We start from the raw sequence: 27838 nt of genomic DNA, 5'->3' as shown, positions 1-27838 counted from the left end.
GTATACAGGGAGCGCCCCCTAGTGGTGACTGCAGACATGATCTTATCATGTATCTCTGTATACAGGGAGCTCCTCCTAGTGGTGGCTGCAGACAGGATCTTATCATGTATCTCTGTATACTGGGAGCTCCCCCTAGTGGTGACTGCAGACAGGATCTTATCATGTATCTCTGTATACAGGGAGCTCCCCCTAGTGGTGGCTGCAGACAGGATCTTATCATGTATCTCTGTATACAGGGAGCTCCCCCTAGTGGTGGCTGCAGACAGGATCTTATCATGTATCCCTGTATACAGGGAGCTCCCCCTAGTGGTGGCTGCAGACAGGATCTTATCATGTATCTCTGTATACAGGGAGCTCCTCCTAGTGGTGGCTGCAGACAGGATCTTATCATGTGTCTCTGTATACAGGGAGCTCCCCCTAGTGGTGGCTGCAGACAGAATCGTATCATGTATCTCTGTGTACAGGGAGCTCCCCTTAGTGGTGGCTGCAGACAGGATCTTATCATGTATCTGTATACAGGGAGCTCCCCCTAGTGGTGGCTGCAGACAGGATCTTATCATGTATCTCTGTATACAGGGAGCTCCCCCTAGTGGTGGCTGCAGACAGGATCTTATCATGTATCTCTGTATACAGGGAGCTCCCCCTAGTGGTGGCTGCAGACAGGATCTTATCATGTATCTCTGTATGCAGGGAGCTCCCCCTAGTGGTGACTGCAGACAGGATGTTATCATGTATCTCTGTATACAGGGAGCTCCCCCTAGTGGTGACTGCAGACAGGATGTTATCATGTATTTCTGTCTACAGAGAGCTCCCCCTAGTGGTGGCTGCAGACAGGATCTTACCATGTATCTCTGTATACAGGGAGCTCCCCCTAGTGGTGGCTGCAGACAGGATCTTATCATGTATCTCTGTATACAGGGAGCTCCCCCTAGTGGTGGCTGCAGACAGGATGTTATCATGTGTCTCTGTATACAGGGAGCTCCCCCTAGTGGTGGCTGCAGACAGGATCTTATCATGTATCTCTGTATATAGGGAGCTCCCCCTAGTGGTGGCTGCAGACAGGATCTTATCATGTGTCTCTGTATACAGGGAGCTCCCCCTAGTGGTGGCTGCAGACAGGATCTTATCATGTATCTCTGTATACAGGGAGCTCCCCCTAGTGGTGACTGCAGACAGGATCTTATCATGTATCTCTGTATACAGGGAGCTCCCCCTAGTGGTGGCTGCAGACAGGATCTTATCATGTGTCTCTGTATACAGGGAGCTCCCCCTAGTGGTGACTGCAGACAGGATCTTATCTTGTATCTCTGTATACAGGGAGCTCCCCCTAGTGGTGGCTGCAGACAGGATCTTATCATGTATCTCTGTATACAGGGAGCTCCCCCTAGTGGTGGCTGCAGACAGGATCTTATCATGTATCTCTGTATACAGGGAGCTTCCTCTAGTGGTGGCTGCAGACAGGGTCTTATCATGTATCTCTGTATACAGGGAGCTCCCCCTAGTGGTGACTGCAGACAGGATCTTATCATGTATCTCTGTATACAGGGAGCTCCCCCTAGTGGTGGCTGCAGACAGGATCTTATCATGTGTCTCTGTATACAGGGAGCTCCCCCTAGTGGTGGCTGCAGACAGGATCTTATCATGTATCTCTGTATACAGGGAGCTCCCCCTAGTGGTGACTGCAGACAGGGTCTTATCTTGTATCTCTGTATACAGGGAGCTCCCCCTAGTGGTGACTGCAGACAGGATCTTACCATGTATCTCTGTATACAGGGAGCTTCCTCTAGTGGTGACTGCAGACAGGATCTTATCATGTATCTCTGTATACAGGGAGCTCCCCCTAGTGGTGGCTGCAGACAGGATCTTATCATGTATCTCTGTATACAGGGAGCTCCCCCTAGTGGTGACTGCAGACAGGATCTTATCATGTATCTCTGTATACAGGGAGCTCCCCCTAGTGGTGGCTGCAGACAGGATCTTATCATGTATCTCTGTATACAGGGAGCTCCCCCTAGTGGTGGCTGCAGACAGGATCTTATCATGTATCTCTGTATACAGGGAGCTCCCCCTAGTGGTGGCAGCAGACAGGATCTTATTATGTAGCTCTGTATACAGGAGGTTATAAATATATTTTGTTTTTTTTCTTTTCACTTCTTTGTGTTACTAGAAAATACAATGTTTGTAAAAGTATTTGTTTCTGAAATGAGACTTTGAAAATTAATGGCAACAAATGTAAAATAAGATCCCAAAGAAGACAAAAATCAGGACAGGATCCAGAGGACTTGCTTTATTGCTGGCGGCAGGTCTCGTGTGGCGGTTGTGCCGCGTTCACACTGTGCGATGTCTGGTCCGTCAGATACATCATTAGAAAATAAAGAAACGGAGCAGACGAGAAAATATGAGATTGTGAGAAAGAGAAATCCATTAACCCCTCAGACGCCGCAGAACATCGTTCCGAGAGACCTGCAGGTGATGTGGAGTCTTTGGGAAAGAGTTGGCGGGTAATGAGAGGGTCCCGATGCCCCCGGATTGTGGGCGATACATTGTATCACGGTTCTTGCTTGTAAACATGTGATGTCTTCAGTGGGGGGAGGTGGACAATAGGTGGAGACAGTTACCTGAGCGTTTGTCACATTGTACCAGACATTCCTCTCGGGTGCTGGCACTTTGCTACAATGTACAGGCGCTTCTCACTAAATTAGATTATCATCAAAACGATCATTTATTTCAGTTCTTCAAAACAGAAAGTGAATCTCCTATATTCTATAGACATTACACACACAGTGATCTATTTCACGTGTTTATTGCAGTTAATGTCGATGATTATGGCATACAGCCAATGAAAACAAAAAAGTCATTACCTCAGTAAATTAGAATCTATCTATATAATCGTCTAAGGGGTACTTCCGTCTGTCTGTCTGTCTGTAACGGAAATCCCGCCTGCCGGCCGTGACCAATCAGCGACGGGCACAGTCCGGCCGCGAATTCGCCCCTTCCTACTCTGTCAGTGCCCCCTCCATACTCCCCTCCAGTCAGCGCTCACACAGGGTTAATGGCTGCGTTACACCACAATGCATTCTTGGGACCGGAGCGTCGCGAGGAGCATCACTAAACGCCTCGCCTGGATCCGGGGGCCGCCGGAAGGTGAGTATATAACTATTTTTTATCTTATGCTATCAAAGCTACCTGGGCTTCCATAACCCCTCAGCAGTGCCACAGGCTGATCGCCTCCATGCCACGCCGCATTGAAGCAGGAATTGATGCAAAAGGAGCCCAACCAAGTATAGAAGGCATTTACTGATCATACATTTTGTAGGACGACATTTCAGATTTTAAAATCATTTTTCAAGCTGGTATTATAAAGTGTTCTAATTTACTGAGATAATGACTTTTGGGTTTTCATTGGCTGTAAGCCATAATCATCGACATTAACAGAAATAAACACTTAATAAAGAACTGACATAAATTCACTTTTTGATGATCTCTTTTTGGGAGATGCACCTGTATCATTCTTGCACATACGACCGTCTCTTTAACATCCTGTTGTAGTGATTGGCTGGTTACCGCGGTGTGGGCGTGGCCTCATGGCGAGTACTGTTTCCAGGATTTAGGTCGCGGCGGTCCTTTGCGCCCCCCGCAGTGCTCCCGGTTGGGCCCGATGCAGGCCGCGTAGCCCATGGCGTAGGGGATGTAGCTCTGCTCCACCACGCCATGCAGCAGATGAGCCATTGGGCCCTTAGCAAAGATGGCGACGTCCTCTCCTCCGTGCGTCTCTGCTTTGAGGGGCACCGCTGCTTGGGCGAGATACTCAGGGTTCTCTGTGAATAAGGAGTTCATTACTGCAATGAGGGGACCCCTTGAGAAGCTGATTCTGGGGCCCCATGACAGAGCAGAACTCACCGGTGTCCAGGTCGGTGATGTCCTTCCTCTTTCCTTTGTCCATCCTGAAGCCGGGGCCGTTCCCATATAGAATGGAGGTATATGGCATCCCGTCCACGTCACTCTGCCCCAGAGCCAGGCCTGCAGGGAGAAGGGGGCACATGACAGCACGGAACCATAGCCCCAACTGCCCAGTGGGTGTCTGCTCCAGGACCCCCATAGTGCCCAGCTTCCTCCTCCACTTCCTCTGTAGAGCCCAGCTCTCTACAACAGGACCCTCATAGCGCCCAGCCCCCTCATACAACACAGCCTCCTCCTCCAGGAACTTTGTAGAGCCCAGCCCCCTCCACCAGGACTCTCAAAGAGCACAACCCCCTCCTCAAGGACCTCCATAGTGCACAGTCTCCTTTTCCGGGACCCTGGTAGAGCCCAGTCTCCTCCTCCAGGACCCTTGTAGAGCCCAGCCCCCTCCACCAGGACACTCAATGCACAGCCTTTTCCTCCAGGACCACCATACAGCACAGCCTCCTCCTCCAGGATCTTTGTAGAGCCCAGCCCCCTACAACAGGACCCTAGAAGAGGACATCACCCTCCTCAAGGACCCCCATAGTGCACAGTCTCCTCCTCCATGACCCTGGTAGAGCCAAGTCTCCTCCTCTGGTACTCCATACAGCACAACCTCCTCCACCTCCAGGACTCCCATACAACACAACCTCTTCCTCCAGGATCTTTGTAGAGCCTAGCACCGTCCACCAGGACCCTCATATCGAACAGCCCCCTCCTCTAGGACCTCCATAGTGCACATTCTCCTCCCCTGGTACTCCATACAGCACAACCTCCTTCAGTACCCCTGTAGATCTCAGGCCCCCTCATCATTTATTGTGCACATGTCCTCCCACAATTCCCCCGTCTCCTTTTCTATAATTCTGTTCATACAGAGCTTCCTCTGTATGGCAGTCAAGGTGTGGTTCTTACCTAGTATTGGGTTTCCTCTTGGCGGGTAGCCTCCGAGGGTAAAGACATGGGAGTGGTCCGCGGTGACCAGGGTCAGGGTGTCTTCCTCTGAGGTCAGTGTGCCCGCTATCCCTACTGCTAGGTCCAACTCCACCGTTTCATGTAGGGCGAGACTCGCCTGTCCAGCATGGTGGCCATGGTCGATGCGCCCTCCTGGCATCAAGATGGAGAAAATTTCACTAATGCTGATGACAGAATGGCGCAGATATACCGCAAACTACACAGATGTCCACTACAAAGAAGATGATGATGCCTCACCTTCCACCAGCAGGAAGAAGCCTCTTGGGTTCTTCTGTAGGATCCTGATGGCGACATCGACCATCTCAGTGAGGGTGGGGGCAGAAGATGCGTTCTTCGCCAGCTTGAATGGCAGATCGTCTGGCGCAAAGAGACCTGGAAATGGAGGGAGAGCTGGCAGTGAGAGGAAAGAAGATGGTGAGGGGCGAGAAGAAAGAGAGAGGGAGGCAAGAAGGAAGCGAGAGGGACGCAAGAAGGAGACGAGAGGCAGATGAGAGGGAGGCGAGAAGGAAGCGAGATGGAGGCAAGAAGGAGACGGGAGGCAGGAGAGAAAAAAGCGAGATGGAGGCAAGAAGGAGACGAGAGGGAGGCGAGAAGGAGACAAGAGGGAGATGAGAAGGAAGTGAGATGGAGGTGAGAAGGAAGCAAGAGGTAGGCGAGAAGGAGACGAGAGGGAGGCGAGATGGAGGTGAGAAGGAAGCGAGATGGAGGTGAGAAGGAAGCGAGAGGGAGGCGAGAAGGAACCGAGAAGGAAGTGAGAGGGAAGTGAGAAGAAGACAAGTGGGAGGTGAGAAGGAAGCGACCGGGAGGCGAGAAGGAGACGAGAGGGAGGCGAGAAGGAAGCGAGATGGAGGCGAGAGGGAGGCGAGAAGTGAGAGGGATGCAAGAAGGACGTTAGAGGGAGGCGAGACGGAAGAGAGAGGGAGACGAGAGGGAGGCGAGAAGGAAGTGAGAGGGAGGCGAGAAGGATGTGAGAGGGAGGCGAGAAGGAAGTGAGAGGAAGGCAAGAAGGAAGCGAGAGGGAGTTGAGGAGACGGGAGGCAGGCGAGAAGAAAGCGAGATGGAGGCAAGAAGGAGACGGGAGGCAGGCGAGAAGAAAGCGAGATGGAGGCAAGAAGGAGACGAGAGGGAGGCGAGAAGGAGACAAGAGGGAGATGAGAAGGAAGCGAGATGGAGGTGAGAAGGAAGCGAGATGGAGGTGAGAAGGAAGCAAGAGGTAGGCGAGAAGGAGACGAGAGGGAGGCGAGATGGAGGTGAGAAGGAAGCGAGATGGAGGTGAGAAGGAAGCGAGAGGAAGGCGAGAAGGAACCGAGAAGGAAGTGAAAGGGAAGCGAGAAGGAGATGAGTGGGAGGTGAGAAGGAAGCGAGAGGGAGGCGAGAAGGAAGCGATCGGGAGGTGAGAAGGAGACGAGAGGGAGGCGAGAAGGAAGCGAGAGGGAGGCGAGAAGTGAGAGGGAGGCAAGAAGGACGTTAGAGGGAGGCGAGAAGGAAGCGAGAGGGAGACGAGAAGGAAGCGAGAGGGAGGCGAGAAGGATGTGAGAGGGAGGCGAGAAGGAAGCGAGAGGAAGGCAAGAAGGAAGCGAGAGGGAGGCGAGAAGGAGACGGGAGGCAGGTGAGAAGAAAGCGAGATGGAGGCAAGAAGGAGACAGGAGGCAGGCGAGAAGAAAGCGAGATGGAGGGAAGAAGGAGACGAGAGGGAGGCGAGAAGGAGACAAGAGGGAGATGAGAAGGAAGCGAGATGGAGGCAAGAAGGAAGCGAGAGGGAGGAGAGAAGGAGACAAGAGGGAGGCGAGAAGGAAGCGAGATGGAGGTGAGAAGGAGATGAGAGGGAGGCGAGAAGGAAGTGAGGGGGAGGCGAGAAGGACGTGAGAGGGAGGCGAGAAGGAAGCGAGAGGGAGGCCAGAAGGAAGCGAGAGGGAGGTGAGAAGGAAGCGAGAGGGAGGTGAGAAGGAAGCGAGAGAGAGGCGAGAAGGAGACGAGAGGGAGACGAGAAGGAAGTGAGAGGGAGGCAAGAAGGAGACGAGAGGGAGGCAAGAAGGAAGTGAAAGGGAGGCGAGAAGGAGGCGAGAAGGAAGTGAGAGGGAGGCGAGAAGGACATGGGAGGAAGGCGAGAAGGAGATGAGAGGGAGGCGAGAAGGAAGTGAGAGGGAGGTGAGAAGGAGGCAAGAAGAAAGCGAGATAGAGGTGAGAAGGACGTGGGAGGGAGGCGAGAAGGAAGCGAGAAGGAGACGAGAGGGAGACGAGAAGGAGGTAAGAAGGAAGCGAGAGGGATGTGAGAAGGAGGCGAGAAGAAAGCGAAAGAGAGGCGAGAGGGAGGCGAGAAGGAAGCGAGATGGAGGTGAGAAGGAAGCGAGAGGGAGGTGAGAAGGAAGCGAGATGGAGGCGAGAAGGAAGCGAGAGGGAGGCGAGAAGGAGATGAGAGGGAGGCGAGAAGGAAGCGAGAGGGAGCCGAGAAGGAAGTGAGAGGAAGGCGAGAAGGACGCGAGAGGAAGACGAGATTGAGGCGAGAAGAAAGCGAGAGGGAAGCGAGAAGGAGACGAGAGGGAGGCGAGAAGGAAGCGAGAGGGAGGTGAGAAGGAAGCGAGAGAGAGGTGAGGAGACGAGAGGGAGGCGAGAAGGAAGCGAGAAGGAAGCGAGAGGGAGGCGAGAAGGAAGCGAGATGGAGGTGAGAAGGAAGCGAGAGGGAGGCAAGAAGGAAGCGAGATGGAGGTGAGAAGGAAGCGAGAGGGAGGCGAGAAGGATGCGAGAGGGAGGGAGATGGAGGATAGAGGGAGGAGAAGGCGAGAGAGAGGACAGAGGGGTGAAATCAGCAGAGCGAGAGTGAGCAGAGTGTTGTCACTGCGATTCCCATCATTGCATCTGGAATATCCTGAGCTGACATCACTGAGAAATAACAAAGTGAGAAGCGCAGGGACTACAAACCCATCAGATAATCCACGTTCCTGGGGTCGATCTCCATCAACTGAGTCCTGTTATAGATGTAACGAGAAACCTACAACACACAAAAAATTGATCCCACAAAGCAGAGCAACGTTCTCCACTCACCTCCAGAGCTGCAGTTACTATTCTGCTGTTACATTTTGTCTTATTCTCCAGAGCTGCACTCACTATTCTGCTGTTACATTGTGCCTTATCCTCCAGTCACCTCCAGAGCTGCGGTCACTATTCTGCTGTTACATCATGTCTTATCCTCCAGTCACCTCCAGAGCTGCACTCACTATTCTGCTGTTACATTGTGTCTTATCCTCCAGTCACCTCCAGAGCTGCGGCACTTGTCTGCTCACAGCTCTGGCTGTGAGTGGAGCAGACGCTGACTCATGGTCCCTCGCACCTTTGATGGCGGTTTCTTCCGGTACCACAGTGTCACCAGGTCCTGCCCGTCCTGTCTGGTGCCCTTGGCCCCGGCCTCCTGGGGGTGCTGTATGTCCGGGGTGCCGCTTGGGAACATGTACTTTCTGCCTCCGCCCAGAATCACCTGCACAGGTAGAAGGCATCGTTAGAAGGATGCCGGGTCACTGCTCCTCTCCAGGGCGTGTCGGGTCACCGCTCCCCTCCGGGGCCCGTACCTCTATGTCCGGAATGTTGTGGACCAGTTGCCAGGCGATATCCCTGCAGCCCTGACTCGCGGCCTCCGCTGGCAGCTCTGCGTCTGAATACCAGTCCCGGTCCGGGCTGTGGGCGTAGGCGGCAGCCGGTGTGCCGTGAGTGATCCCCGTGGTGGTGACCAGACCCACGGAGCGGCCTGGGGACGAGAACAGGCGGCCATGACCGTCACTGACACAGAGCAGACAGACAACCGACACCTACATGAGAGGTTGGCAGCCCCCGGTATTGTCTCTCACCTGATGCCTTCGCCCACTTCAGGATGGAGTCCACCTCGTGGCCGCGGCTAGTATTGCAGGAGCCCAGTGTGGCCGCAGCGCTGAGTCCCACGAGGCCTTTATTGGTCTTCACACCGCACAAGAAAGCAGTGGCCGTCCCTGCACTGTCCGGGACCTGGGAGTCCGTGTTGTAGGTCTGCGGAGAGGAGGACACTGGTGACTACTCTCATCATCCCCGCACTGTCTGGGACCTGGGAGTCCATGTTATAGGTCTGTGGAGAGGACACCTGTCACGATAATATGAATATGCCATGTTTTGAGAATATACCTAAAAGGTCCATGGCTTTTCAGACACACACTGTGGGCTTTTCCGACCTCCACTCTTCTCACTCTGCCTAGAAAAACTCCTCTTCTCTCTTAGCCTGTAGGCAACTCCCTCCACCCTGCTATATGGCTGTAATGTGAGCCCAGTGTGCCAGCAACACTCACTGGGATCGCTGAGGAATTTATATGGCTCTGTGCTGGGAAAGCCAGTCTCCATAAAGCCCTCATCCCCCCTCCCGCCTAATACCGGCCAAAACTGGTGCAGAAACTGCATGGGATTCTTTTGTTCTTTTAAAGTTATGTATACTGGCACCGATCAGGGTTAGAGATATAAGGATTATATATTCCACATGTCCATCGAGAGATCTATAACTCACTGAAATGGCTATGAGCTAAACTCAATGAGTTGCAAAAAGCGGATTTCTCCATGAGCGGGTCATATATCTATGCCGTGTTTATACTTAAAAGAACCCCCCTGATGTAATGAACATCCTGATCATTGTGTCATTCTTATATGAGGTTCATACAGCGAGTTATGTATAGAAATGGCTTTAACTCTAAGAAAAGGGAGGATTCAGCCTCTGAGTGAGGTCACCACAGGGGGAGGCCTTGGTTTTGGGCTGAGAGATAAGTGAGTGAGACATCAGTCTTCACTCATCTTTTGTCCTGGGTCTAGCTGCGAGACAGATGTGTGATACATGTAGATATGCGCCCCTCCCCCACAGCACACGGTCAGCCATGAGATGAAATGATATGAACGAAATGTAAGTGTTTTTTCAACTTTAATCCCATTTTATTTGTAATTGTACTGTACATACGATACTTGCCTTCTTTATAATATCTTTTTATACTTCTGTAAACACTGCCTACCTTTTTTGGAGTAAAATATATAAAATTACTAGCTTTGTCTGTCCTTGCTCTATAACGTACTTTCACACCCTCTGAAGTGAATAACGCTACTAATTTGGGTTGGCTCTGGACCCGTTAATAATTAAGAAATCGGAGCTGGTGGCAGCGGATTTGTCCTGCGTGTGTGGGAGACTTTGCAGCGACGGACGGCATTGATAATTATTGTTCCTGCCTGAGTGGGAGTAGTTACAGCGCCCTCGCTGCAGCATGCCCATTAGCCAGTACAAAGTAAGGCAGCCTTTCTGACGACTAATTATCCTAGGTGCAGTACCCAATCAGAGAGCTGCAAGTTCCAAACTGGAACTGGGAAGTGGAATATAGATAAATCCCCTTCAGAAAAGAACTGGGGCAACCAAAAAACCCCGGTTCATGACAAATTGGTGTGAGTGGTGGGGAAGAAAAATATATCCTCCCTGTGAACCGTGACAACACCGGTGACTACACCCATCATCCCCGCACTGTCCAGGACCTGGTAGTCCATGTTATAGGTCTGTGGAGAGGACACCAGTGACTACCCCCATCATCCCCGCACTGTCCAGGACCTGGGAGTCCATGTTATAGGTCTGTGGAGAGGACACCTGTGACTACCCCCATCATCCACGCACTGACCGGGACCTGGGAGTCCATGTTATAGGTCTGCAGAGAAGACACCGGTGACTATCCCCATCATCCCCGCACTGTCCGGTACCTGGCAGTCCGTGTTGTAGGTCTGCGGAGAGGAGGACACTGGTGACTACCCCATTATCCCCGCTGTCACGATAATGTAAATATGTCATAATGTGAGATTAGTTCTAGAAAGTACCATGTCACACAAACACACTCTGCAGTTTCGACCCCTCCTTCTCCCCCTCTGCATTCTCTAATACAGCAAACAAAGCCCTATGGCAGATACTGTGCAACTTGATACCAATGTGTGAGCAGTTTATGGCTCAAGCTGCAGATACTAGTCTTTGTGAAAACCACTCATTCCCCCATCTCATCTAATACTAGTTGGAACTGGTGTAAAGCCCTGAGTTTCTTTGTTCGATTAAAGTTATATACAGCGGCACCGATTTGGGCTAGAGAGATAAGAATTTAATATTCCGGATGTCCATCGGTAGATCTGCCACCCACTGAGAGCACTAGCAGCTAGACGTAGCGAGTGCAAAGCGCGGATTTCTCGGTAAGCGATTCACGTAATTGCTCCGTGTTCACACTTAAAGGTATGCCCCTGACTTGGGGAACATCATGAGCATATGTTGTACTTATGCGAGGTTTACACAGCAAGTTATGCATAAAAATAGTTTTCATATCCTAAGTAAAGGGGAGGTGTCAGCCTCTAAATGATGTCACCACAGGGGGAGTGCCTGGGTCTTGGGCTAAGAATATCTTAGTGAGCCAGCTTTCCAGCAGCGTCTTGTGTCCGGTGTCCAGCTGCTCTCCACATATGTTATGCTTCTAGATGTTTTTATCCTCCTAAGCCACAGGCCAGCCAAGATAATACCATGACATAACGACCTGTAAGTGTTCTTTTCAAGTTTAATCCCATTTTATTTGTAATTTGTATTGTACACATGATTTTGTCTTCTTTATAACATCTTTTTAATACTTTGTAAACACTGCTTTCCTTTTTATGGCGTAAAATATACAATTTACTAGCTTGTTTCCGGACCGGCTCCGGATCCGTTAATCCTTAGGAAATCGGAGCTGGTGGCAGCATACTTTGTTCTGTGCGATTGAGGAGGCTTTGTAGCGATGGCGGCGTTGATAATTATAGTTCCGGCCTGTGTGGGAGTAGTTATATCACCCTCGCTGCAGCGTGCCCAATAGCCAGTACACAGCAGGCAGCCTTTCTGGCGACTAATTACCCTAGGTGCAGTACCTAATCTGACCTGAGGTTAAAGGGGGCACCAGAGAGCTGCAAGTTCCAAACCGGAAGTGGGATATAGATAAATCCCCTTCAGAAGGAACAAGGGGCAAACAAACAACCCCGATTCGTGACAAATTGGTGTGAGTAGTAGGGACGATAAAGGTATCGTCCCCGCGATACCTGACACATTGTTGGGATCCATGACATATTGTTGGCAGCATGGTGTGAACCGTGACATCCACATTGTCCAGGACCTGGAAATCAGTGTTATAGGTCTGCGGCGAGGAGGACACTGGTGACTACCCCATCATCCCCGCACTGTCCGGGACCTGGTGTCAGGAAATAGGAAGAAGTTCTGATTACTTCAATTACACATACAGTGCTCTCTGGCTAATGGGCACGCTGCAGTGAGGGTAATATAACTACTCCCACTCAGGCGAAAAAAATAATTATCAATGCCACCAGTCGCTACCAAGCCTCCCAAATGCACAGGACGAATCGGCTGCCACCAGCTCCGATGTCTTAATTAATAATGGGTCCAGAGCCCACCCAAATTAGTAGCATAATTCACTCCAGAGGACATAACAGTACGTTATAGAGCAAGGAGGGACAAAGCTAGTAATTTTAGATATTTTACTCCACAAAAGGTAGGCAGTGTTTACAGAAGTATAAAAATATATTATAAAGAAGACAAGAATTTTATGTATAGTACAATTACAAATAAAATGGTATTAAAGTAGAAAAAACACATTTCGTTCATATCATCTCATCTAATGGCTGACCGGGTTTCTGTGGAGAAGGAGCACACATCTAGATGCATTACACACCTGCCTCACAGCTAGACCCAGGACAAACAGCACTGAAGACTGCTGTCTCACTCACTTATCTCCCAGCCTAAAACCAAGGCACTCCCCCTGTGGTGACCTCACTCAGAGGCTGAATCCTCCCTTTTCTTAGAGTTATGACAGACCATTTCTATACATAACTCGCTGTATGAACCTCGTATGAGAACGACACAATGGTCAGGATGTTCACCACGTCAGGGGGGTTCTTTTAAGTATAAAGACGGATGAAGACACAAAAGAGCACAGTAAAACCAAAAACACTCCATTGCAAAAAAATCACAGTAATCAGCAAGTGCTAGTAAAAAGATGTAAAAAACAGGGTATTTGGTTGATACGTTTTTTTTTTACATCTTTTTACTAGCACTTGCTGATTACTGTGATTTTTTTTGCAATGGAGTGTTTTTGGTTTTATTGTGCTCTTTTGTGTCTTCAAGTTTCTTGGTGGTGTGTGAACATGTTCCTACAGACTTGTTCACTGTGCAAGCAGCCCATGTGTTTCTGTTTCCATAAGTATAAAGACGGTGTAGATACATGACCTGCTTACGGAGAAATCCGCTCCTTGCAACTCGTTGTGTTTAGCTCCTAGCCATTCCAGTGAGATATAGATCTCGTGATGAACATCTGGAATATATAATCCTTATATCTCTAGCCCAGATCGGTGCCAGTATACATAACTTTAAAAGAACAATAGAGTCCCATGCATTTTGGAACAGACAGTACCAGTTTTAGCTAGTATCAGGCGGGAGGGGGGAATAAGGGGTTTAGAGAGAGACGGGCTTTTGCAGCACCAAGCCATATAAATTCCTCTTGCTGGCACACTGTTCTCCCATTACAATTATATAATAGGGGGGAGGGAGTTGCCTGCAGGCTTAGAATTCCAGCCTTCTGCTGGCAGGTACAGGAAATTGCAGCTGAGAGCTCTGTATGTGTAATTGAAGTAATCAGAACTTCTTCCTATTTACAGACACCTGGGTGTCCGTGTTATAGGTATGCGGAGAGGACACCGGTGACTACCCCCATCATCCCCTACCCCGTAACTCACAGTGTAATGTATCACTACTCCCATCATCCCTTACCCTCCTCCGGATTCCCCCCTACCTTTGATAGCGCAAGGTAGGGGAAGTTTTCCATGTGCAGGCGGCTGCTTTCTCCGGAGTCTCCGTCCATCTGTCCTCGCAGTATCCGGGCAGCGGTGATGGTGGAGATTCCCATTCCTGCAAGAGACCCGAGAGTAATGTACCGATATAACATTATCACCCGGACTGCTACCACCCCCCAACCCTGACTGCTGCTTCCCCCACCCCGACTGCTGCCACCCCCCCAACCCAACTGCTGCCACCCCCCAAGCCGTCCCGACTGCTGCCGCCCTCCCAACCAAACTGCTGCCACCCCTCATGCCGACTGCTGCCACCACCCAACCCTGACTGCTGCTTCCCCCCACCCCGACTGCTGACACCCCCCAACCCAACTGCTGCCACCCCCCAAACCGACCCGACTGCTGCCGCCCTCCCAACCAAACTGCTGCCACCCCTCACGCTGACTGCTGCCAACCCCCCAACCCAACTGCTGCCACCCCCCATCCCGACTGCTGCCACCCCCCAACCCAACTGCTGCCACCCCCCACCCAACTGCTGCCGCCATTATCATAATGAATGCCAGGGAGAATTCTGAACCCCGGTGAGGGCTGAGCAGGACCAGAAATTCCAGGGTCCGAATGTGTGACAGGAGTGGGGGCCCTGCACAGTAAGGGGAGTGTGTAATATGGGGTCCTGGGTGCTGACACATCAGTGGCGACCAGTGATGAGCGAACGTGCTCACCACCACTCATTACTCGCCCGATTATCGCTATGCTCAGTGTACTCGGCGAGCAGCGAGAATTTCCGGTGTTATTCAGCGGTAACTGGTGTCTCCACCCAGCAGTTTTGGCGGACTTTAGAGACCCAATCACGGTGCAGGGATTGTCCGCCAGGCCATGGAACGCGGCAGCTATCTTTGTTGTGGTCGTGCAGTGATTGGCTGGGCCGTACAGCATCATCCCGAGTATAAGAGACCTGGCGCCGCCCTGCTCGCCGCATTCTGCTTCGGATTCAGCGAGAGCAGGGAGAGCTGCTGCCGAGATAGCGTCAGAATTGTGGTTTTTAGAGGTAGTGGAGGTCTACAACTCTTACAGCCACCACTCCTGAGAAACCTACAGTCCTTTTTAGGGCTAATTCATGGGTCCCGATATTGCAGCGCTAGGCAGGCAGGGCACAGCATATCCACACCAGTGCAAGGCCTGCAGGCTCTGTATGTGTGTCCATTGCTCCCACTGCATCCCTCCCAAAGCTCCATAACTGTCTGCTGCTGCTGCTGCAGCTTCTTTACTGTCTATATACATAGTTGCATTTTTTTTCCCAAAAAAAAATTCACCCCCCCCCCCCAAAAAAAAAAAAAATATACAGTCTGTTCTGTCAGACTGAGGCCTGTTAAAAAAACATAGTTTGTCTGGCATGCGTAGCATAGTTGTGTGTGCTAGCCTTGTGCCACTTTTTTTTTATGTTTGCAGGCATACTGATCACATATTATTTCGCTAGTAATAAAGACATTTGTGTTGATCATTTGAAATAGTGCAGTAGTCCATTGAAAATGGTTAAGGCAAGGGATGGGGAAGTGGACGTGATGCTGATGGTGCATGCAGAGGACGAGGCCGTGGGCAAGGTGAAAGTGGGCAACAACAAAGACCCACATCTTCTCGCTCAACCTTCCTGTCCCAGTTTCTGGGGGACAGCAGCACACCACTATTGAAGCCAGAGCAGTTGTTGGTTGGATAGCGGATAATGCTTCCAGTCACTTAGCCACCACCACCATGTCTTCCACACGGTCAAGTCAGAGTAGCCGTGAGTGTGGCCCGGATATTCCTCACCCTGATCCTTCATCCTCCCACCATGCCGAGTGCCCTGAGGCAACTGATCCCACACTTGAACACTCTGAAGAGCTGTTCAGTTTTCCATTTTAAGGTTCAGAACTCTCAGCCGGTCAACTTGAAGTGGGGATAACCCCAAACAGGCCATTTGCAGCACCTGCCATGCCCGCATCAGCAGGGGTAGTAAAACAACTAGCCTGACCACCACCAGCATGATCAGGCACATGGCAGCAAAGCACCGGACTTTGCTGCTGTGTGCCACTGTCTGCAGGTCACACCACTGCTTCTTCCGCTGTTTTGCGTAGAAGCCAATCCCCTGTACAGTGCATGTGAAGATGCCTCTAGCCCTGCACCTGTTGTGGCCCACAGTCAAGCAGCACCATCAGAAAGCCCGTCCACGTCCTTGTCCCAGCACAGCATTCAGTTGTCTATACCCCAGTCTTTGGAACGCAAGTGGAAATACCCAGCCAACACCCCACAGGCCACAGTCCTAAATTCTAATATTTCTCTTCTGCTTGCGCTAGAAATGCTGCCTTTTAGGCTCGTTGAGATGGAAGCTTTCTGCAACGTGATGGCAGCGGCCGCCCCATGGTTCTCGGTCCCCTGTCGCCACTATTTCTCCTGGTGTGCCGTACCGGCATTACACCAGCATGTGTCCCACAACATTACCCGTGCCCTCAACAATGTTGTTACAAGGAAAGTCCACCTAACCACGGACACATGGACAAGTGCTTGTGGGCAGGGACGGTACATCTCACTGACGGCACACTGGGTTAACATAGTGGAAGCCGGGACTCAGTCAGACCTTGGGATGGAACATATCCTCCCCACGCCGAGGATTGCTGGCCCTACGTCAATCAGGGTTGCCTCCACAGTCTACAGCTCCTGCACCTCCTCCTCCTCTTCATCCTCCATCTCTGAAATCAACACATCGGTCAGAAGCTGGAAGCGCTGCAGCACTGCCTCAGCCAAGCGGCAACAGGCTGTGCTGAAGCTAATCTGCACAGGTGACAAACCATACAATGCACAAGAGTTGTGGACAGTGCTGAAAGAGCAGTCAGATGTTTGGATCACACCGCTGAACCTACAGCCAGGCATGGTCGTGTGTGACAATGGCCGTAACCTGGTGGCGGCTCTGAGGCAAGGTGAGCTCACACACGTACCTTGCTTGGCCTATGTGCTTAACCTCGTGGTTCAACGTTTTCTGAAAAGCTACCCAGAGCTGCCAGATCTGCTAGTGAAAGTATGCCGTCTGTGTGCCCATTTTAGAAAGTCAGCCACAGCTTCAGCAGCCCTTGCAGTGCTTCAGCAGCGTTTGCAGCTTCCAGCTTACTGGCTGGTGTTTGATGTCCCCACGCGCTGAAACTCTATGCTGCATATGTTGGAAAGGATTTGTGAGCAGAAGAGGGCAGTTACTGACTACCAACATCAACAAGGCCGTCGATATTCAGTTCAGACTCCACACATAAGGCCTCAGGAGTGGATATGGATGTCCGACATATGTACCATCCTCCAAAACTTTGAGGACTGCACCAAGATGGTGAGCGGCGATTACGCCATAATTAGCGTCACCATCCCGCTTCTCAGCATTCTGAAAACCTCTCTGCTCACAATTAAAGAGGATGCATTGCAGGCAGAGCATGAGGACATGGAGCAAGGAACCATACAGGGGGATTACACTCAGCCCAGCCTCATGTCTTCTCAACGTGGCTTAGTAGACAATGAAGAGGAGGAAGAACAGGAGCAATTTCATGCGCTATAGATGGTACTACAAACACAGCTGTCATACCGTCTGTTCAGCGAGGATGGCCTGAGGACAGGGAGGAGGAGGATGAGGATGAGGAGGACAGCATGTTCAGTCGTCCTGTTGGTGAGGGCACGGAAGTCTTGCCTGTTAGCAGTCCGGCACGCATGGCTGGCTTTATGTTGCTCTGCATTTCACGTGACTCTCACATTATAAAAATTTTGGGTGACACTCATTACTGGTTGGTGACACTCCTAGACCCACGATACAAGGAAAACTTTCAATCTCTTCTGCCAGAGGCAGAGAGATGTACTAAAATGTTGCAGTACCAGAGGGCCCTTGTAGCGGAATTACTTAGAAAATTCCCATGTGAGAATGCTGGCAGCAGACGTCAGAGTTTGTTGTACAACCAAGGAGTCCAAGCGAGACAGACAGAAGTACAATCCAGCTCAGGCAGTGGAACAGTTTTCTCAGACCCTCCCATCGTGGCGGCACAGAGGCAAGGGGTGCTGTCACAAGAAGTGCAATGTTTGGGAAGATGGTGAGGGAGTACCTTGCAGATCGTACAAACGTCCTCCGTGATTCTTCTGTGCCTTTTAATTATTGGGGATCCAAGCTGGACACGTGGCATGAACTGGCTCTCTACACCTTGGAGGTCCTGGCCTGCCCTGCTGCTAGCGTTCTGTCGGAACGGGTTTTTAGTGGCACTGGGGGAATTATAACAGATAAGTGCCTCCGCCTGTCAACTGAAAATGCTGACAGGCTGACTCTTATAAAAATGAACAAGGCCTGGATTGGGAAAGACTTCTGTACACCACCAAGTGAAAACAGCGAAACATAACCTCGAATACACTCTCTTTTGGGGAGGCGTATTCTCATGCACCTCTTCACAACCACACATGGGTATACGCTTCCAGATATGGTCTGTTTGCTGTTATCCTCCTCCTTATCCTCATCATCCAGAGCCACTATATCACCAGGGTGAACGTGCTCTGTACGGTGCATTTTGGGCAAAGGGGCTGTGATGACACTCTTTTATTTTGTAAAAAAAGGACCCCACATTTTGGAATTGGGCATGAATTGGAAATTGGGCACACACCATATGGCCAGCTATGGTTGTTAAATGTTACACTGACATTTCCCAGTGAATGCATTTGTAGTGGTTGAAAACAATGTTAAAGTTGAAAAACGCTTCAAAAATGCAGCATCTGAACTAAGCCTAAGTGGGGGAGGAAATTTTCGGTCTGTGGTGAAATATTTGGCCTTACAGGCAAGTCATTAACCTGCAGAGGATGAACCTTGACATATTTCCCAGCAAAATCTGTTTTGGTTTCGTTTTTATGTTTTTTTGTGGCACCGGGAAAAATGGCATGAATCTCGGAAAATAATGATTAAAGCTGTGACCTAGGAGTCAGGAATGCTTCTAGGGGCGATCCCCATGATGTTCCTGTGTCATTTGAGCAGTGTTTTCAGATGTTTTTAGACCTTAAAAGGACCCCGGGGGGATCGCGGTAAAAATACTCGGGTCTCCCATAGACTTACATTGGGCTCGTTGTTCTGGCAGAGTACCCGAGTATTCCAATCTGCTCGACCCGAGCAACGAGCATTTTAGTGCTCGCTCATCACTAGTGGCGACCCGAAGGGACCAGTGTTGATCCACCATTTACCCACCGTCCCCCAGGAACAGGATCAGGTTTCGGGCCGTGTTCAGATTCAGCTTCTGTAGCCTCAGCGCCTCCTCCAGAGTCTGGCGCCCAAGGTCTTTCCAGTACTGCGGCTCCTTCTCCACATCTGTAACAAAAAGAACAGTCAGAGGGACATCAGGTCCCAGCGAATCCTCGCACAGATCAATGCCCTACACATAATACTAGGAGCAACAGAAGCACAGATGAGGTGAAGTGACATCTCTGTGCAGAATCATCACTAATGCTCTAGTCACATCCAGAGCTGCACCAACAATTCTGCAGCTTTCCTGTTAACTTTCTGACTGCTCATATTCCAGTAGTGCCGTCTGGAGGATAAAACACGATATAACCGCAGAATAGTGAGTGCAGCTCTGGAGGTGACTGGAGGATAAGACATGATGTACCAGCAGAATAGTGACTGCAGCTCTGGAGGTGACTGGAGTGTAGTGAAAATAGGTATTGGTATGGATGTATGACCAGCAGTAATTAATATCTGTCCTTAGACTGCAGCTCTTCACAAAGGTCATAACCTATGTTATCCTGAAAAAAAGGCAGTTTTCCTGTTCTCAGACCACAGGGGGCCTTCCTGGGAAGACTCAGAATTGGAAACATTTCACACCTCTGATGCCTCAAAGGCAGATGCCAAATGGGACCTAGTGCAGCCTGACACTGTATATTTACTCTGAGAAAGAAAGATTACACCAAGTGTTCAAAGAAAAATAATGTATTGATTGGTGGAGTGGCCATGGTCCAGTCACAAACCAAGGATTAGATTATTAACCTGAGAGGCTGGTCTAGAAAATAGACCATTGAAAGCTGTTCATAGATTGAAGGGCAGCCAAGCTGATGTGAGCCATTCCGTATTCCTCCCTCCCCTCAGGGAGCAGAATGCCGGACTGCAAAGTTTAGATGTTTCTGTAAGTTTTCTCCCTTTAGTTTTATAACTCTCTAAATCTATTGGCCCTCACTGAAACCTGGATCCAGGACTCTGACACTGTCTCCTCTGCTGCCATTTGTCATGGTGGCTAACAATTCTCCCATTCCCCTAGACCCACAAACAGATCTGGTGGTGGAGTTGGCATACTCTTGCCCCACAATGCACCTTCCAGGTCATCCCCCTAGTTCTGTCACTCTCATTCCCTTCTTTTGAGGTCCGCACCATCAGGCTCCTCCATCCCCTCTCCCTCAGAGTAGCGGTCATATACTGGCCCCCAGGCTCGCCCACCCACTTCCTGGACCATTTCTCTGCCTGGCTGCCGCACTTCATGTCCTCAGAACTCCCAACCCTTATCCTGGGAGACTTCAACATCCCCATTAACAGCCCCACTTCTACATCTGCATCCCAGCTTCTATCACTAACCACTTCTCTAGGCCTCTCACAGCTCTCTGAGACACACAAGGACGGTAACACCCTGGACCTGGTCTTTGTCCGGCTCTGCTCAATCTCCTACATAGATAACTCACCGCTTCCCCTCTCTGACCACAACATTCTCTCCTTCACACTCACATATCCTCGCTCACCCCAGCACCCTCCTACACACCATTCAGTCAGAAATCTACATGCCATTAACCCTCATACACTCTCAGACTCCCTACACTCAGCACTGTCCCCAATCTCCTCTTTTTCCTGTCCCAATCTGGCTGCCCATCACTACAATAACACTCTAGGGGCTCATACTCACTTGCGTGAAATACGGCTGAGTCTCGCATGTTAAAACCCGGCTCTGCCGCCTGCACTCCAGAGCGGAGCGTGTGGCCGCATAGCAATACATTGAGATGCACGCTCCGCTCCCAAGTGCCGGCGGCAGAGCCAGGTGTTACTATGCGAGACCGTATTTCACGCAAGTGAGTATGAGCCCTTAGAAGCCCCCTGGACCAAGTAGCTCCCCTCACCCTCAAAACCTCCAAACACAGAGTGAAACAGCCCTGGTTCACATCGCAAACCCGATTTGTCCAGCGATGCTCTAGGAGTGCTGAACGCTTATGGAGGAAAACTCGCACACTAGAAGACTTCATACACTTCAAATTTATGTTAAGGACCTATAATTCTGGCCTTCACCTCACTAAACAGACCTACTTCACCACCCTGATCTCCTCACTAGCCACCAACCCCAAGAAACTTTTTGACACCTTTCACTCCCTCCTCAGGCCAAAAGCACAAGCCCCTATCACAGGTAGCCTCCCACTTTATAGAGAAAATAGACAATATCCGTCAGGAAATCCGCTCCCAACCACTAAGCGCAGTGACTCCCATCCCTCCCTGCATTTCCCCTGGCTCACTCTTCGCATTTCATCCCATCACAGAAAAAGAAGTCTCCAGGCTCCTCTCCTCTTCTCGTCTGACTACATGCACCACCGACCCCATTCCCTCACATCTCCTCCAGTCTCTCTCTCCAGTCGTCACAACTCACCTAACTACAATCTTTAATCTCTTCCTCTCCTCTGGCATTTTCCCCTCCTCCTTCAAACACTCTATCATTACTCCATTACTAAAGAAACCCGCCCTCGACCCATCCTGCACAAAGAACTACAGACCGGTCTCCAATCTCCCCTTTATCTCTAAACTCTTGGAGCGCCTGATATACTCCCACCTTACCCGTTACCTCTCTACTCACTCCCTCCTAGACCCTTCACAGTCCGGCTTCCGCCCCCTACACTCGACAGAAACTGCACTCATCAAGGTGACCAATGACCTTCTGACAGCAAAATGTAACGGTGACCACTCTCTGCTCATTCTTCTCGATCTTTCTGCAGCTTTCCACACTGTTGACCACCCTCTCCTACTCTCTAGGCTCCAGTCACTAGGCATTAAGGACACTCAGGGCTGCCACTAGAAATTTCGGGGCCCCATACTGGCAAAATTTTCGGGGCCCCCTTGAGACTCCGCCCAGGCTCCACCCCAGCCCCGCCTCCAGGCTCGACCCCTCGAACTGTCCACAGTCCCACCGCTCTCTCTTGGAAAAACTCCACTTCTCACCAATCACACATTAACAGTTCCCATCACCAGATCACACATATAGCAGGCAGCTTTTGTTTTGGCCAAAAGATTTTTTAAGCCGCCACCATAACACGGTAGACACTTTTGGCCGGGCCCTACTCTGCTGTAACCTATTAAATATTTGTTAAAATATGCAATACAATTTAGGTATATTTTTATTTATTTTTCAATTTTTAAAATGCCCAATAATATCACATGGAAGGAACAAATACCGCTACACCATGTCCAGACCACATATTACCACCACATAGTGACTGAATACTACAATTCTGATCAGTAATTTTTAAAAAAGCACCATACTATCACCATAAGTGCCATTATACACAGGAGATCTGTACTTAGTATGCAGTGTCTGTGTACAGATAATATAGTGATCACTAGTGAAATTATACACAGGAGCTCTGTATACAGTGTATAGTGTCAGTGTATAGGTAACACACTGACTCACCAGTGACGTCTCTAGGTGAAGTCCTTCATCTTTCATCCAGCACAGACCGCCATCATTTCATCCAGCCAGGACTTCTCTCTGCAGGAAATAACACAGTTATCTCGAGCTCCGCTTGCAGAACACATTACTTAATTTTTCACAACTTCTACATTACACCACATGAAGAAGGCGACATAGTATCACTCTATACAGTAACAGGACCGCCCCCCATTTAAAACAGTATACTCAAAAAATAAAATAAATACATCACTGCAGTAATAATATCCCTAAATTAGCCCCTATGGTATTAATAATATCACCCAGCCTGGCCCCGTGTGTCTCATTCCTGGCGTCAGCCAGATATTCTCCCATCCTGCCCTCATGAGTATCCATTCTGCCCCATATGATCTCCTTATCCTGCCCCATATGATCGCCCCATCCTGCCCCATCTGTCTCCATCATATCCATCCTGCCCCATGATCCTGCACGATCTGTCTCCAATTCTGCCCCCAGTGTCTCCAATCATGCCCCATGTCTCCATTCTGCCCCCTATGTCTCCAACCATGCCCCCATGTCTTCAATCCTGACACTTGTCTCCAATCATGCCCCCTGTGTCTCCATTCTGCCCCATCTGTCTCCAATCCTGCCCCATCTGTCTCCAGTCATGCCCCCATGTCTTTCATCCTGCCCCGTGTCTCCAATCATGCCCCGTATCTCCATTCTGCCCCGTGTCTCGCATTCTGCCCCTGGGTCTCACAGTCTGCCCCTGTGTCCAGCATTCTGCACCTGTCACTGTGTCCAGCATTCTGCCCCTGTCACTGTGTCCAGCATTTCTGCCCCACTGTGTCCAGCATTCTGCCCCACTGTGTCCAGCATTCTGCCCCACTGTGTGTCCAGCATTCTGCCTCACTGTGTCCGTCATTTCTGCCCCTGTGTGTCCACCATTCTGCCCCTGTGTGTCCACCATTCTGCCCCACTGTGTCCAGCATTTCTGCCCCAATGTCCAGCATTCTGCCCCTCTCACTGTGTCCAGCATTTCTGCCCCTGTCTCCAGCATTCTGCCTCACTGTGTGTCCACCATTCTGCCCCACTGTGTGTCCAGCATTCTGCCCCACTGTGTCCAGCATTTCTGCCCCACTGTGTCCAGCATTTCTGCCCCTGTGTGTCCACCATTCTGCCCCTGTGTGTCCACCATTCTGCCCCTGTGTGTCCACCATTCTGCCCCACTGTGTCCAGCATTTCTGCCCCACTGTGTCCAGCATTTCTGCCCCTGTGTGTCCACCATTCTGCCCCTGTGTGTCCACCATTCTGCCCCTGTGTGTCCACCATTCTGCCCCACTGTGTCCAGCATTTCTGCCCCACTGTGTCCAGCATTTCTGCCCCTGTGTGTCCACCATTCTGCCCCACTGTGTCCACCATTCTGCCCCACTGTGTCCAGCATTTCTGCCCCACTGTGTCCGGCATTTCTGCCCCTGTGTGTCCACCATTCTGCCCCTGTGTGTCCACCATTCTGCCCCACTGTGTCCAGCATTTCTGCCCCACTGTGTCCACCATTCTGCCCCACTGTGTCCACCATTCTGCCCCACTGTGTCCACCATTCTGCCCCACTGTGTCCAGCATTCTGCCCCACTGTGTCCAGCATTTCTGCCCCACTGTGTCCGGCATTTCTGCCCCTGTGTGTCCAGCATTCTGCCCCACTGTGTCCACCATTCTGCCCCTGTGTGTCCAGCATTTCTGCCCCTGTGTGTCCATCATCCTGCCCCCCGGGCCCCCCTGGATCGCAGCAGCTCTCAAAGAAAAAAAAAACAAAAACACAACTTCTTACCTGGCCAAGCTCCAGCGCCGGGTGAAGCTCCCTCTCCAGGCTCCACACAGACGCACTCGCCGCCGGGCCCGGCGGCTGACAATGACGTCAGACGCCGGCGACGCCGGCGAGTGCGCACTGCGGCCCTATTCAGCCGCCAGCCTCAGACTGGCTGGCGGCTGTTAACTATTGACGTGCGGGCTTGGGCCCGCACGTCAATAGTGTGCCGCTGCCGCAGCGCCTGCAGGGGGGGCCCAGTGACCAGATGAGACGGGGCCCGATACGGGCCCCCTCTGCTCACCGTGCCCCATACGCCAGTCAGGGCTGTCATGCCCTGATGGCGGCCCTGAGGACACTGCTCTCTCCTGGTTCTCCTCCTACCTTTCTGACCGCTCCTTCAGTGTTCTGTTCTCTGGCTCCACTTCATCTCCTCTTCCTCTCACTGTCGGGGTACCTCAGGGCTCAGTCCTTGGTCCCCTTCTCTTCTCCCTCTACACAGCCCCAATTGGACAGACCATCAGCAGATTTGGCTTTCAGTACTATCTTTACGCTGACGACACACAACTATACACGTCATCCCCTGACCTTACCCCCGCTGTACTACAGAACACCACTGACTGTCTGTCCGCAGTCTCCAACATCATGTCCGCTCTCTATCTGAAACTCAACCTCTCCAAAACTGAACTTCTTTTGCTCCCGCCATCTACTAACCTCACTAAATCTGACATTTCCCTCTCCGTGGGTGGCACCATAATAATACCCCGGCAGCAGGCGCGCTGTCTGGTGTTATGTTTGACTCCAATCTCTCCTTCACCTCCCATATACAATCTCTTGCCCACTCGTGCCGCTTACACCTAAAAAACATCTCTAGAATCCGCCCGTTTCTCACCATGGAAACAACAAAACCCCTCACTGTCGCCCTGACCCACTCCCGCCTGGACTACTGTAACGTTCTATTAATTGGCCTCCCCCTCACGCGACTTTCCCCTCTCCAGTCCATCCTTAATGCAGCAGCCAGGGTCGTCCATCTGGCTAATCGTTACTCGGACGCGTCCGCTCTTCACCAGTCGTTACACTGGCTGCCCATTCATTACAGGATACAATTCAAAGTACTTGTTCTCACCCACAAAGCTCTCCACAGTGCGGCCCCCCTTACATCTCCTCCCTCATTTCTGTCTATCGGCCTAACAGACCGCTGCGCTCTGCAAATGACTTTCGATTAACCTCTGCACTAATCCGTACCACCCACTCCCGACTCCAAGACTTCTCCCGTGCTGCGCCAATCCTCTGGAATGCTCTACCCCAAGATAATAGGACCATCCACAATTTGCATAGTTTTAGGTGCTCCCTCAAAACACATTTGTTCAGTGCGGCCTATCACATTCACTAATCAAAGTCATTTTATGTTTGTGTGTGTGTAGCCCATTCACTATCTCCATCTATCCCCCACCCCCTGAAGATGGCCGGACCATCATTGTAAATACATCATTGTAAATACACACCTGTACTTTGTATCTCCCCCACCTCATTGTAGATTGTAAGCTCTCACGAGCAGGGGCGGATTATTGTGCTTTAATTATTGCCCGGGCGGCACGGTGGCGCAGTGGTTAGCATTGCAGCGCTGGAGTCCTGGGTTCGAACCCCACCAAGGACAACATCTGTAAAGAGTTTGTATGTGGGTTTTGCGTGGGTTTCCTCCGGGCACTCCGGTTTCCTCCCACATTCCAAAGACATACTGATAGGGAATTTAGATTGTGAGCCCCATCGGGGACAGTGATGATAATGTGTGCAAAAAATGTAAAGCGCTGCGGAATATGTTAGCGCTATATAAAAATAAAGATTATTATTATTGTATTGTTAACGTTGTTCCTTATGACTGTTGTGTTTGAAACTGTTAAACTGTAAAGCGCTGCGGAATATGTTGGCGGTATATAAATAATGATTATTATTATTTTTATAACTGTTGTGCATATTTGTATGTCTCTTTATTACCATATTTTATACCTTTTTCTTTATTGTAAGCACTGTACCTTTTTGTATTAAAGGATAAAACTTTAACAAGTTGAACCTCGTATGCTCTAAAGAATCCATAGCCTTAAAATGTGTGAGCCTTATGATTGGCAGACAGTAGTAGTAATATTTCCGGGACTCATCGCCCGTGTATTCGGTGAGTGGTGGCAGCGTGTATGAGCGGGTGTGTGCCCTGGGTCGGTGTGTGATTTATGCTCCCATTACAGCATAGGACAGAGTTTGAATGCTGGACTGAGAGTGGGGAGATAGATTAACCCTTGCAGGCACAACCCAAAGTCACGTGCTGGGAGCAGGTATGTGACATGGTGGATAAGACATGATGTCATGATGTAACAGCAGTATAGTGACTGCAGCTCTGGAAGTGACTGGAGGATAAGACACGATGTAACAGCAGAATAGTGACTGCAGCTCTGGAGGTGACTGGAGGATGACAGGATGTAACAGCAGAATAGTGAGTGCAGCTCCGGAGGTGACTGGAGGACAATACAAGATGTAACAGCAGAATAGTGACTGCAGCTCTGGAGGTGACTGGAGGATAATACAAGATGTCACAGCAGAATAGTGAGTGCAGCTCTGGAGGTGACTGGAGGATGACAGGATGTAACAGCAGAATAGTGAGTGCAGCTCCGGAGGTGACTGGAGGACAATACAAGATGTAACAGCAGAATAGTGACTGCAGCTCTGGAGGTGACTGGAGGATGACAGGATATAACGGCAGAATAGTGAGTGCAGCTCTGGAGGTGACTGGAGGATGACAGGATGTAACAGCAGAATAGTGGCTGCAGCTCTGGGGGTGACTGGAGGATGACAGGATCACCACCAGGTGATGAGATGTATCACCTGCATCGCTCACCTGGGAATGTGCTGGGCAGTACCAGCCTTGCCAGTTGCAGCAGTGATACCCAGAGCAGGGCCGTCTCCATGGTGCTGGTGGGGTCTCCTGTGCCCCTGTAGAGCTCTGGGGGTCTGTAGGTTGCTGATGTGATGCAGGGTCGGTCTCTGGTGCTGCCGGTGTCGGTGCCGTCTGCTCAGTGACTGGCGGTGAGATCAGGGCGCGGATCTTGGCATCTCCATCTCTTTTCTTATCTCAGTTGCATCATTAGAACCTGAGGCTGAGAAGCCGAGAGACTACACCCGACGCTGAGAGAAGAGAAGGTGTAATGGCCCGACCACCGCCACAGCCACAGGAGCCCACACCGCAGCCACAGCCACCACCGTCCACCACAGCCACGAGAGCCCACACCACAGCTACAGCCACCACCGTCCTCTGCCACAGCCCCGAGAGCCCACACCACAGCCACAGCCACCACCGTCCTCTGCCACAGCCCCGAGAGCCCACACCGCAGCCACAGCCACCACCGTCCACCACAGCCACGAGAGCCCACACCACAGCTACAGCCACCACCGTCCTCTGCCACAGCCCCGAGAGCCCACACCACAGCCACAGCCACCACCGTCCTCTGCCACAGCCCCGAGAGCCCACACTGCTGTCACAGCCACCACCGTCCACCACAGCCATGAGAGCCCACACTGCAGCCACAGCCACCACCGTCCTCCGCCACAGCCACAAGAGCCCACACCGCAGCCA

The 27838-nt window shown here is 51.0% G+C and overlaps 1 protein-coding gene across 2 annotated transcripts; it reads right to left on the bottom strand.

Annotated features, from left to right (window-relative positions):
- Positions 1–2272: 2272 nt before the first annotated feature.
- Positions 2273–27306, bottom strand: LOC138651663 (alkaline phosphatase, tissue-nonspecific isozyme-like). Of its 2 annotated transcripts, XM_069742041.1 has the most exons (12): positions 27104–27287; positions 22437–22514; positions 18977–19096; positions 13758–13873; positions 8754–8928; positions 8478–8653; positions 8243–8386; positions 7834–7903; positions 5152–5286; positions 4855–5046; positions 3901–4020; positions 2273–3818 (listed from the first exon to the last, which is right to left on the bottom strand). In XM_069742041.1, exons 4-12 carry the CDS (start codon positions 13869–13871, stop codon positions 3583–3585), a joined length of 1362 nt encoding a protein of 453 aa, XP_069598142.1. In that variant the 5' UTR covers positions 13872–13873; positions 18977–19096; positions 22437–22514; positions 27104–27287; the 3' UTR covers positions 2273–3582. The 2 variants fall into 2 exon arrangements, with proteins under 2 accessions (XP_069598142.1, XP_069598141.1); XM_069742040.1 differs by lacking the exon at positions 22437–22514 and having other exon boundaries at positions 27104–27306.
- Positions 27307–27838: the final 532 nt, after the last annotated feature.

The sequence above is a fragment of the Ranitomeya imitator genome, chromosome 10 (assembly GCF_032444005.1).
Source record: "Ranitomeya imitator isolate aRanImi1 chromosome 10, aRanImi1.pri, whole genome shotgun sequence".
NCBI lineage: Eukaryota > Metazoa > Chordata > Amphibia > Anura > Dendrobatidae > Ranitomeya > Ranitomeya imitator.
The sequence above is the reverse complement of the archived record's forward strand: the minus strand, read 5'-3'. Positions and strand labels throughout refer to the sequence as shown.

Bases quoted from the DNA above. Each gene is read 5' to 3' on its own strand.
- LOC138651663 (XM_069742040.1), bottom strand. From the start codon at position 27,173: ATGGAGACGGCCCTGCTCTGGGTATCACTGCTGCAACTGGCAAGGCTG. The intron at 8,654-8,753 runs GTGAGAGACAAT...TCTCGTCCCCAG, and splicing joins GAAGTGGGCGAAGGCATCAG to GCCGCTCCGTGGGTCTGGTC. The intron at 4,021-4,854 runs GTAAGAACCACA...TTCTCCCTGCAG, and splicing joins AAGAGGAAACCCAATACTAG to GCCTGGCTCTGGGGCAGAGT.